This window comes from Alosa pseudoharengus, unplaced genomic scaffold (assembly GCF_046254945.1).
Source record: "Alosa pseudoharengus isolate Yale_2024_CS ecotype anadromous, Long Island Sound unplaced genomic scaffold, YU_APseudo_1.1 YU_APseudo_1.1_scf_21, whole genome shotgun sequence".
Taxonomy (NCBI): Eukaryota; Metazoa; Chordata; class Actinopteri; order Clupeiformes; family Clupeidae; genus Alosa; species Alosa pseudoharengus.
The window spans coordinates 33,870,415-33,883,597 of NW_027468674.1; the positions used below are offsets into that span (position 1 = coordinate 33,870,415).

At 40.6% G+C, this 13,183-nt stretch overlaps 1 protein-coding gene across 2 annotated transcripts in view; it reads left to right on the forward strand.

The window, feature by feature from the left end:
- tmem94 (transmembrane protein 94) overlaps positions 1-13,183 on the forward strand; it is a 38,797-nt gene that overhangs the window by 12,986 nt on the left and 12,628 nt on the right. For both annotated transcript variants that reach the window (XM_076298693.1, XM_076298694.1), the window contains 9 exons: positions 657-978; positions 2,011-2,184; positions 2,312-2,414; positions 6,067-6,278; positions 7,721-7,902; positions 10,535-10,670; positions 11,348-11,463; positions 12,769-12,868; positions 12,980-13,088. In XM_076298693.1, coding sequence (XP_076154808.1) covers positions 657-978; positions 2,011-2,184; positions 2,312-2,414; positions 6,067-6,278; positions 7,721-7,902; positions 10,535-10,670; positions 11,348-11,463; positions 12,769-12,868; positions 12,980-13,088 — 1,454 coding nt within the window. The remainder of the gene's footprint in view (positions 1-656; positions 979-2,010; positions 2,185-2,311; positions 2,415-6,066; positions 6,279-7,720; positions 7,903-10,534; positions 10,671-11,347; positions 11,464-12,768; positions 12,869-12,979; positions 13,089-13,183) is intronic.

The following is a 13,183-nucleotide window of genomic DNA, read 5'->3' on the forward strand; positions in this document are numbered from 1 at the left end:
TCCTGCGCTCCACCTCCACCTTCATTAGTCTGCCCCCCATCCCATTCCATTGTTACCTGTGTCCTGCTCTGTTTCTCTCGCTTCTCCTCTTTGATCGCTTTAATTAGGCCTTTTGGACAGTGTCCCTGTTTTTAGCCAGTTTTCCATGTTTACACCGTCTTCTACCTAGCCTATACTAACCTATACTAACGAAACTAACACGCCAGATATTCTGGCTGCCCGCAGGAAATCACGTGTAGCCTATTGTGGGTAGCTTATTTCTTTATGAAAACATACCCTATTATAGAGTTTACAAATGATTTCCTTTAATTTCACGGTTCCATATCATTATAACCCGATTAGAAATTATGTTTTATTTATTAATTAATTAAATTTATTCATTAATTAATTAATAATTTTAACTCCTTTCCGCCATTACCCTTTTCATCTCGCGTACCCCCTAGTGGCAGCTCGTGTACCACCGGGGGTACGCGTACCACAGTTTGGGAATCCCTGGTTTAGCGGATCCTGTGGAGATATCTGCTAAATGTGACAAAAAATGTTACGGGTTAGAAATAGTTTAGAATCGCTGATGGCCCCTTTTAGTATGTGCTAAAATGTGACTGGTTCTGCACGAAGGCTCTTCGTGTACTTACCGGTGCTCTTTTCTCTTCTAGCAACAGCCATGTGCAGTAGATACTACTGGGTGCTGCGAAGCAGAGGACTTTGTGTGTGACTACCACCTTGAGATGCTCAGTCTGTCTCAGGATCAGCAGAACCCTGTCAGCATTCAGTTTGATGATTCTGGTTGGCAGGGCCACCTTCCTTCACTCAAGCCACTGGGCCTGAACATCCTGCTAAATCTGTGCAATGCCAGTGTGACCCAGCAGCTGTGTCGCTTCTCAGATCACCTGTCCAACCTGGCTCTGCAGGAAAGTCACGGTGCTGTGCTACCTCTGCATGTGCCCTGGGGCCTGTGTGAGCTCTCACGACTCATAGGTGAGAAACAATCAATGTATTGAAACACTTTGTTGAGCATTTATTATACTTAGGAGAAAAAAAAAAAGAAACTCCGTAGTGGGACGTCTTTGTACACCAACAGTGGTCTCCAACACGGTGCCCGGGGGCACCAGGTAGCCCGCGGGACGGCTATGAGGCGCCCCCAGCGCACCTTCTAAAAATATCCAACAGGTCACCTGCAGATCACGCTCTAAAAGCACGCTCCATTGTGAAGTTTTCAATAGATATTTAAGTCTAGACCAGAACCATTTTAAGAATCTGTAGCATTAAATTGATATTGGTGATACCTTACAAATTGTAGCTGTGTTAAATTTTAGCCTTTGGCTCCAAATCCATTTCCCATTCCATCTTTAAACAACAACGGAAGTGGAGCGCATACACGCTGCTCGCACGCAGACAGTGAAGGGGGAAAAACTTGCTCGCCTTGTAGCCAATGGAAGCATATTTTTGCAAAAGTTCTGTGGCCATTCCATGTTCGTCAAATACGGTTCTTGCATGATTGTTCAAGGACTGAAAAACAAGTGCTCACAGGCCTTTTCTCCTCCGTTGGCTACTGCCATATAATAGCGCTGAAAATGTTGTGGCATGCATGGTTGAACACGCACATGAACAGAATCTCTGCATGCCCTTCGCTTTGTTCAGACACTAGCTCATAATGTCCTTTGGAAATACTAGGAGGGGGAGAAGTGTAACAGCCGGCTAAGTTTGAAATTCCAAATGGCCGGTCATGTTGTTCAGATATATGGCCCAACCGCTGATATCTGCAGAACATGCAGACTTACCTAGGTCTGAAAGCAGCTTATATAGCCTCACCTGACAACCCCATTATTGTAATAAGACTGCCGTAGTATGCGAGGTTCATCCAGTCAGCTATCCTTAGCATATTCGCTTGCAAAGTAGTGAGCTTAACTTGTGAAATGCTGCAGTTATCAACAAGACAATATTAACACAAGACAAATACTAAACTTCTAGTAACACGTGTACATCATGTACTGTGCTGTCCGGTTTCAGGTTTCACCCCTGGGGCAAGAGAGCTCTTCAAGCAGGAGAATCACCTGGCATTGTATCAGTTGCCATCCGGAGAGAAGAATCAGGAGTCAGCCCCACGCCGCTCACACCATTTCAACAAACGCCAGCCTCCCATCAATCACCTCATCAGCCTTCTTGTGCGGGACAGTACCACCAGTAAGCAGCATTCTTCCATAGCTAAATAGCCAAAGGAATAGTTCATCATTTTGCTTCATATTTTCTGGTGATCAAAACACCATTTACATTGATTTGTCACCTTCAAATGTGTTTCGCTCCCACTCAGATAATGTCCAGATGCTTTCGCATGGCTCAGCAGATCTTATATTGGAGGCTTGCACAGATTTCTGGGATGGTTCTGACATCTATCCCCTCTCTGGCTCTGACAGGTCTGAAACCAGTCTGCATTTACATCTTTGCTCTCTGCAAATAAAAGTGTTCACATACAGTATCTGTAGAATGTGACCAATATAGGCTTTGCACTGTAGTGTAGTAGTGGCAGGACAGGTGCTAACTCATACTGGCTGACATTGGGTAGAGCACGCAGTATGGAGATATTAGCTGCAGTTATTACCGTATTTTCCGGACTATAAGTCACAATTTTTTTCATAGTTTGGCTGGTTTGGCGACTTGTATATCAAAATATATATAATTTAACATGTTTTTAAATGTTAGTCAGTATGAATTGACATGAACCCTACATGAAACATTACCGTCTACAGCCACGAGAGGGCACTCTAGGCTTGTGGAATGAGATTGGGAGCTTGGTGAACTTGCGACAGGTCAGACATTTTTTCGTAGCCTACTTAAGCCCAAAAGTTAGAGGGGGTTAATGTATTAAATATCGTTATGTAAACACAACTTCTGCACACTTTCAGTCAGCGATTAGGGCTTGCACAATGCCTAAAACACACATGCATACCATAAATCCTCAAATTTACGGGCCGGGATTCTATGCGGATGCCTTGTCCCGCAATAAACAGGGGGAGGAAATCCCGACACTCTTTCAACTACATGAAATGTAACAGTGAACCATCAAATACCCCCCAGATTTTAGTGCCCATCAGTCCCAACATTTAGCAATATAATAAAACAGTTCAAACGTAAATTAAATCTCAAACCAAACCAAACATCTTCTGCTTTTGATAGCCTACCGGTATGACGCTCCAAATGAAACGCATGTCTCACAATAAAAGAGAAGGCAATAAAACGCACGTAAGAAATAAAGGCCTGCCTTGAATACAAGCCTGTCCCAGATAAAGGCCTGTGCTTTGAGCAGCCTAAGTAAATTAAAGACCCCGGCCATAATTTGAGGATTTACAAGTCTGTCTCCTAAACATTCCTCACCTGTTATTCAGCATTGTCCTAATCGTTAAAACGAGGCAGATATGACGAGACATTGCAATAATGTTTACAGAGATACACTGTAAGGTTGGCTGCAAATATTATGCAGACTGTTATGATTGACTGACACTCATACTCATACACACATTATCGAAATCATACGTCGGACGCTTTAGGCTATAGTCTTTCTACATGGGTTTAGTTAATGATCAGGCTATAATAATACCACACTTTAATAGTGGTTGGTGTAAACCGACTTATAATAATAATAATAATAATAATAATAATACCTTCGACTTATATAGCGCCTTTCATGGTACCCAAGGTCGCTTTACAACACATGGATGGGGGGACCTCACTAGTAACCACCACCAATGTGTAGCACCCACCTGGGTGATGCACGGCAGCCATTATGCGCCAGAACGCTCACCACACACCAGCTTGAGGTGGAGAGTGAGGGAGTGAATGAGCCAATTACAGTGGGGGATGATTAGGGGGCCAGATTGGGAATTTAGCCAGGACACCGGGGAACCCCCTACTCTTTACGATAAGTGCCATGGGATCTTTAATGACCCCAGTGAGTCAGGACCTCGGTTTAACGTCTCATCCGAAGGACGGCATCTCCTACAGTGCAGTGTCCCCGTCACAGCACTGGGGCATTGGGATCGATCTTTTTTGGCCAGAGGGAAGAAGGCCACCTATTGGCCACCCACCAACACCACTTCCAGCAGCAACCTAGTTTTCCAAGGAGGTCTCCCATCCAAGTACTAACCAGGCTAGTGCTGCCGCGATTAGTCGACTTAGTCGACCTAATCGACCATGAAAATTAGTCGACGGCAATTTTTTTAGTCGAAGAGTCGTTTTACTATTGACCGCCTATTTATTTTTGGTCTCACAAGGCTGTAATGTTATATTAACTCTATGTTATTAACTCTTGAAAAGTACAATGACTGTCTTTGGATGTTAAACAGGCTATTAAGACTTTGGCATGTTTTAAACCCCACTATGCACGCAAGTGTTAACGCCAGCAGCAAAGCTGCGTGCCTGCCTGCATTCAGCGCAATTAATTATTAGGCAGAGCTAAGTGGGGGGAGCTAAGCTAGTAGGTTACGCTAGTCCAGACTCTGACTAATATAGTAGCCTATTGTGGAAATTGCAATAAATGAAGTGAAGTGTCTCACGTTGACAACGCAACGGCGTGTCATTACTGTAATTCATTCATACAAAAAACGTTAAACCGAACATGCCGCCGCCCGTGATATCAACAATCAAGGTGCGCGTCATTTCCCATGGTCAATAAGTCACGACGCATATTTTTTTTAGCGTTCAAGCCAACTGATAAAGTGAAGTAACCTATGTGGTTAGACGCGCAACTACTTGTTTTGAACATGCTGATGTTAGGCTCATTTGCAAAGTCCTCAACTCCTGTCGCCTTTCAAAGTCCAGCGTTTCTCAAACTAGCGGACCAGCACCGGCCGTAACGTGGACATTGCTGGTCCGGAGCCGCGGAGTGAAATTATTCCCGGGGCTTCGTCTGATAATTTGCTGCGCAATTGATCAAGGAACCGCGGACCGACAGAAAAAGAAAACAAACTTTTCTGCAATCAGTATGAATTACTTGCTAATTTGGTGTCATAAACATAGAGGCATACAATTAAATGGTGGTATGAGCGTTCATTCAATGCGCGAGAGAAACTGAAACCACTTGATAACGTTGGTAGCAAATCTCCAATTCAACCTATTGGAAAGCTATTTAATTATTAAACTACATTTAATAGAACAATGTGGATTTATGCAACTTCCATAAAAACAGAGCACAGACTATAATACACTATCTAGAGTATTGTATAGTCAAATTTGAATAACGTGGCCAAAAGCTTGTGGCATAATTAAATATGTAAATATTCTTTCCATTTGCCTACCAGTATATGATGCTTGCATGAGGGAAACATCCCAAAACGATGACACCCATATAATTGCTGTTGTTTTGAGAAGTATTTATCATGCAACCATGCAAAAGCAATGGAACTATTCTAATTATATTTTACATTAGTAAAGCAGTCCACTGATGTGCATTTTTTCAAACTTTTTGTGAACAATGTTAGCACTTTAAACATTGGCTGCTTTGAAGTGCATGTATAACAATATAGCATAACAATAATAATTGTGATGTGATATAATGATAATTTGATGGGGGGTGGGTTCATGTAAGTGGGCCCTATGACCCCAAAGTATGCCATGACCGGGCCTCAGGTCAAAGAAGTTGTCTATGTCAATGGCAACACTGGCATACAAATAAAGTCTATCAAAGGTCTGACATTACTGTAGATTTGAAGGTAGCATTTTAAATGGGTGTTTTTTTTTTAATACATAATGTTTTTGAACAGTTTACTTACAGTAATACAGCTTCTAACAAAAGTAGGGTGATATATATTTTACGTTTTCCCTTTAGTTGAGTTCAAAATAAAACGTACACAACAAAATAACAAACACTTGATTTAAAAAAAAAAGCATTGGCTCAGGCTTTCCCAACCTTATAGGAAACTGAAATGCAGTCCACAGAATAATGATCTATAAGGAAGAACAAAAAACTGCATCAACTGCATTAACTCATCAGAGACACTTTCTATTGCATCTACTCTCAGCAGTCAGTCTGAAATGTCGTTTTTATTACTTACTTTTTGTTTTCCTTTGTAGAAAGAAGGTACTGGATTTTTATCAGCGTGCCTGCCTATCGGGTTACTGCTCTGCATTTGCCTATAAGCCCATGCAGGTCACCCTCTCGTCTCAGTTGAATGGAAAGTGTGTAGAACTTGCTCCAGGCCCAACTCTGTTCTCTGGGTTGGAGTTACCTGGAACCACTCCTATCAAACACGGTGGCAGTCGTCGCAATAGCTGGAGTTCGGATGGTGAGTCAACAGTGATGGGAGAGTGTTTTGATAAAAATGTACTCGTACATTGTCTAACAATACTGGTGAGAAGAATTGTGTTTTAGAATACTTGTGATGCACCGATATATCGGCAGGCTATCGGTATCTGCCGATATAGACCTTTTTTGTTGCCATCGGCCATCTGCGAAACGGCCGATATTAGTGGCCGATGTTTTCAAATATGCTGGCCACGACTAAATCGCTGATAAGCGTCGCCAGCCTATTCTAAGAGTGCAGATCTGAAAACTTTCCATAGGGAGTAGCAGAGGGATATGCAAGATTAAAGTTATTTTCTTCTCTCTCCAGAGCCTAAATTTCATTGCGGGTATTGCGTATAATTTGTTCAAGTCCCGCAACTCTAGCCATCAAAATGCGAGAGATCCCCTCATACACTTTCTACAGCCTGTCTGATGATGTTAATCTAATTATGAAGTGGCGTGAATGCGGGGCTATTGACCAGATGGATCAACTACCGAGTTGAATTCAACATAGCCTCATGCAGACGCAGACACACACACACACACAAACACACACACACACACACACAGAGAGAGAACCACTTTGCGCTTACGCAAATAGGCTACGCAACCATGACAAACTTTTACATCTGGAGAGAGCTCCATGCTAAACTAAAATCATTAATGAACATTGCAAGACACTTATCTCTTCTATGATCCCAAAAAGATTTTCTTCGACTTGTTAGTTTTTTGAACATTTATTTTATCTAATGACATAGAAAACATAATGAATTGCATCCACATATCCTTATGCACTATGCGCAACTTTTATTCACTAGCATAACACCGTGAGACTGAAGGCTAAATACTCTCACGTATTTCTTAAAGTGACAGGTACTCAATTAGACCTATACACCACATTAAAGATATAAGTGTAATAGTTTAAAAATCAATATGAAGTATTCAAATTACTAAATATGTTTAGCTACTAGTAATGGTAAGAATATACTAATAATATTATACATTATTAACTAAATACACTTTATATGAATTTTATAAATGAAATAGAAAATAGATTTCATTTATAAATGAAATAGAAACATATGACACAAGCCATTGGTTTCTGTGTGTGTTTGTGTGTGTGTGGAGAGTCAAGCAGAATCTAGGATGGCCACTGGTGTGAATGATCACACTACAGTATATTCAATATTACTGAAGCCCCCCAGAATTTCAATATCGGTGCATCACTACTTAGGACTTACCTCTTGACCAGGAAACACAACATACAGTAGTTCTGCATGAAACACTAGCACACAAAGGAATTATAACTATACTGCAATTCAGCCCTTTCAATCCAGTTTTTGTTGTGCTACAGTAGCTTTTATACTGTAAGTTTTAAGGCTGTCTCTGGTCAAACTCTTTGCTCATTCTCTTGACATTCTCTCTCTTTTGGCTGTGTCTCAGAGGGCATTTGTGAAGGCTTGGAACGTGAGGACTGTGTACAGGCCTTGAGTGGTCAGATCTTCATGGGCATGGTGTCGTCACAGTTCCAGGCACGTTTGGACACAGTGCGGCTTATTGATGCACTGGTGACTGCTTGCATCCGTTTTGTCTACTTCTCTATGGAAGACGAACTGCGCAGCAAGGTAAAATAAAAAATCTTTGTACAGCAAAATATGGAATTGCTGTAATGTATTATAGCATCTCTGTACACTACAAGAAAGAAGGTTTGCCTCACATACAATATCACAATATCCTGGGTTTTAGTTACTATTGTCATTTAAGAGACTATCATCGACTTACCTCGACTATCATCGAGGAAGGACACAGTGTTTTATTTGCCTGTCTATATTTGGCAAGTACTTGAAGTCCTTAAAAAAGAGTGCCATCAAATCAAAATTTGCATTCATTATTTTAGTAAGAATGTTGCTCACAAAAATCGTTTTAGGCGTACATATTGGTGTATCCTGATGTCGAGGCAACCCAAGTTCAGAGCTGGGCATGCACAGTAGCTTGGTAAAAGAGAGATCATGGTGGTGCTAATAGGTAGCTGATTTGTAGCTATACCTGTACATGGTCATGTCACAACTCTGAATGTGAGGGCAAATAAGTAGGCAAAATGTCAAAAAAGAGATGACTAGATAGATAGATAGATAGATAGATACTTTATTGATCCCTAGGGGAATTTCAAGGTCACAGTAGCATACAGACAACATACACACACACATTCAATAACAGCAGAAAAAGTAATAAAACGTATATAATATAAAAAACACAACTAAGCAATAAGGACTGTAGAAGATAAAGAATATACTAAATTTACTAAAATACAAATTATACTAAATACAATTTAATCTAAATCAATTCTAAAAAACAGTATCCACAAAGTGGGTGATTAATCAATCAGGTGCGCTTGCAATGACTGAAGCAGGGACTGAGCCTGTGGTCCTCTGTGCATAAGGTAAGTTAAGGTGCTCTTTGTGAATAAGTGTCATGGTGATGGTGCAAATGAATAAGTCAAACAGTGCAACAGTGCAAGAATAAAGTCTATATATCTATATATAAATAACTATATTAAGAAAGGTATAAGTGTGGTCACAGTTCGGCTGTGGCATGGAGGGAGGGGTTGTGCATATGTGCTAATAAAGCACGCAAACAGTGAGGCAGAAGACAATGGTAAAGTGGCTAGTGGACAGACAGTTCAAGACATGGAGGTGGTGAAGAGGCAGACAGACTTTGCGGAAAAGTCTATTTCTCCTCTTCCCTTAAGTGATGCATTGAACAGTTCAATTGCCCTGGGAATGAATGACTTCCACAGTCCGTCTGTTGTGCAAGGCAGTGAGCGAAGTCTCCAGCTGACCAGGCTCTTCTGCTTAACAATAGTGCTGTGGACTGAGTCCTGTAATACATATTTGAGTCCTGTAATACATAGTATATTTGAGTCCTGTAATACATAGTCCTGTAATACATATTTGAGTCCTGTAATACATAGTATATTTGAGTCCTGTAATACATAGTCCTGTAATACATAATATATTTGAGTCCTGTAATACATAGTATATTTGAGTCCTGTAATACATAGTCCTGTAATACATAATATATTTGAGTCCTGTAATACATAGTATATTTGAGTCCTGTAATACATAGTCCTGTAATACATAGTATATTTGAGTCCTGTAATACATAGTATATTTGAGTCCTGTAATACATAGTCCTGTAATACATAGTATATTTGAGTCCTGTAATACATAGTATATTTGAGTCCTGTAATACATAGTCCTGTAATACATAATATATTTGAGTCCTGTAATACATAGTATATTTGAGTCCTGTAATACATAGTCCTGTAATACATAATATATTTGAGTCCTGTAATACATAGTATATTTGAGTCCTGTAATACATAGTCCTGTAATACATAATATATTTGAGTCCTGTAATACATAGTATATTTGAGTCCTGTAATACATAGTATATTTGAGTCCTGTAATACATAGTATATTTCTTTCAAAAGAAGCGAAAGGGCAGTAGTGTGTACATCAGTCAGTTCACAAAAGGGAGAGGCAGACCAACAGGAAGGAAACAGAAAGGGAAGGAAATCAGGAACAGTAAGAGAGGTTCAAGGTTAGGTATGAACTTCTGTCATTATTAGGTAGCTTCAAATGAGGAAAAAGTCTAAAAATCCAAGAAAACTAGGGACTCACAATATTGTTTGTGTAATTCTTCAAAGGAACAACTCTTGTTAGGGGTGAAGAGTGTAGTGAAGAGAAGTTATATTTCTATAAACTTATAAAGTAGCCTGGAGATTCCAGACCCTGGTAATCTAGAAAGATTAAGAGTCTGGCCACAAATAATGTAATGGCCCAACTTGAGGGGCGGTACCAAGCGTGCGTTTGAAAATCTCACTGCACGCAATTGGATAACACAATACGACCAACGTTTACTGACTGATTCCGGACTTCGACGCAATTGGATAACATTACGACTGTCATCTGTTTAGCTCGCCTCTGGCCCGCCTATATCAGATACACCGATGTGATTGGCTCCCCGCGATACAAGTGGCAAAAGTAACGTGCATCATTACTCATTGCCAGAGTGTCTCGCACAGGCAATTCAAATTGTGCTCTTGCGAGAACTCTAGATTTCCAGGGTACTTATAAAGAACATTTGGATTTCATACATTGCATGGTTTCATTGACTCATTGTGTGGCTGCAGAAGCATTTCCTTTGTGCTCAAAATAATTGTGGAGTCATGGGTGTGATTTTTCTGGTATGTAGGTGTTTGCTGAGAAGATGGGTCTGGAGACAGGATGGAACTGCCACATTTCTCTAACACCCAATGGGGATGGACAGTGTGACGGTGCCCCCTCCAGTCCCAGTCAGGCTGGCTCGCTGCATGATGACCACCTGCAAGGTGAACTGCATAATTACCAGTAGCCCACTTGGCAGGCAGGCTTCTTAGGTTGCTTATTTATTTAATTTTCTTAATGAAATGATACTGGTCTTTTACTTTCTGATTTTTGATTAATACAGTGATCCCCACTATTTTTCCATGTTAGCCACACAGATAAGACAAAGGGGCACTATCCTGGCGAGCAACATTTGTCATGTCTTTGCTTTAATCAGTAGATTTTCATTGATCCACCGTACACATCATACTAGATATTTTAAGATGCTGCAGTAGCCAATCTAACACTATTTTGATATGCAGTATATAATAAAATATGTGTATAGTATACATTTTTTCTAACTAGCTTTGGTGGTGAATTGCAAAGCTATGCAAACATTAGTACACAAGTAAATGGTCAAAATGCAATAGGCCACTGCAGCCCAGTTTCTACACACAATCCTATTCATAAGATTACTGTGAATCATGTGACGTGAAGCCAGGGAAAGCATACCACCAACCCCTAATTTAGTGCTCCACACACGTGCCTGTTTTGGTGATAAACCTGAAATTCCAGATAACAATTATCTTTTTCTTACCCCTACAAATACGATTTCCCACATTACTATGTAGAGCTTGCAGCCACAAGGCATGTATGTATATATATTTGAAGTTGTTACAATGTAAGATTCCTTTGTTGAAAGACTCCCGTGATGAGGCTGAAGGACCACTATTACCAGAAGATGAGGGCCACTCTGACCTCGCCAGTTTCCAGCCGACTGACAGCGATGTGCCTAGTTTTCTGGAGGACTGCAACCGAGTATGTTATATGTAGCACATTTTCCCCCTTTTAGGGTTTTATTTAGCAGGTTGTAACCTTTTACTAATGCAAATATAATGAAATACCCCCTCCTGCAAAAGTTTTTGATATTTTTAACTTGTTCATTAGGTGCTTTTCAAGCGTTCAAACACGTATTATAAGGAAAATAAGTTGTAAACTTAAAGGTTGTATGAGTGATTGCAGGCCCAAAAAAGGCCCAAACATAAATGATCACATTCATCTAATCTTTCCTAACGATCCACTAGCTACCTGTCCCATAAGCAGGCCGTCAAACAAACGCGTCTCTGTAGGCAGCCTAGGCTCTGAGATCTGCACACAAAAACAATTGCTACCAACAAGTGTTTGCAACCACTCAAAGGCAAAATAAAGTGTTCCAACCAATAACCGACGAGATGCGTGTTAGGAGAGTTTCAATTGCACGAGAGGGAGGGGGAGGGAGTATCGAACTAGCTCTCTGTTTTGTTTGAACGTCAACAGAAGTGACGTTACCCCGCCATAGCTGATACAACCTTTAGTGCCATGAGGAGTTCTGATCTGGACTGGCAGTGTACCAGTTGATGTCTCCAAATAACACATCAAAACTGTCGTTATTGTGTTCCAAAGATGGAAACTGAATCCTGACTGACTTGTGGGGTGGAGTTTTCCAAATCAGTTTCTAAAATAGCTTACACACATGTAGCTTTACAAGATAAGCAAGCTATCTTAGCATAACATTGTCAGCTTTTTGATAACAAAGATCATATGATCCTACTATTACTTTTCTTACACTGTACAAAGCAATAGAAAATAAATGTATTACTGTTCTGATGCATCAACTTGTAGGTGACCATAATTACTCCAAAATTACAACTTAGCATTGTGTAGCGTTCTGTAAGCAGAGTCAAAGTTTAGCTAGAAACATCCTACGGGAAAAGCAGCTGTAAGCATGTGGAGTTGTAAGCAGAAAGGGGTATGGGGGCAATGAGCTCCCCACATCATAGATGAGTCATAGGGTGTAGAGATGCAAGCTGTTTTAAGGCCGGGGAGGACGGGAAGGGAACAAATGAATATGTAACTTAGAATGGAACTAAGTCGAGTTGTTAGGGGTGAATCAGTGGCTGACGTGGGTCTTTAAACATGCAGAGGTTGATAAGAAAGTGATCATTCTGGCTGGAGTAAGTCAACTGATAGGCAAATGTTTGCTGTAATTGAATGTGTTATTATAAACAATAGCAAGAAGCACTTATTGTGTTAGGCACAGTTTCTGGGTCTGTCCTCTTACTTTTGTATCTCTTCTTTCTGAAGGCCAAACTGCCTCGTGGGATTCACCAAGTGCGTCCTCATCTGAAGAACATTGACAATGTGCCTCTGCTTGTTCCACTTTTCACAGACTGCACCCCTGAAAGTCAGTCTCATCTTTTTGTTTTAATATGTTTTTGTTTGCTCACACTTAAGCATTAGTAGCACACTGTAGGGAGTTAAGACTCACTTTTATTCTTATGTGTTTTTGATTCAGCAATGTGTGAGATGATGAAGATCATGCAGGAGAACAGGGAGGTCACATGCTGCCTTGGTAGTTCGGCCAATTTCCGCAACAGTTGCTTGTTTCTTCAGAGTGATCTGAGGTAAGAATCAGTCTCTTTTGATGTCAAGGAAATCAAGCCAATCTGAAATGTCCTTAAATTCGGGACCATTAGCCTATCGCTCATTTCAATTTGGG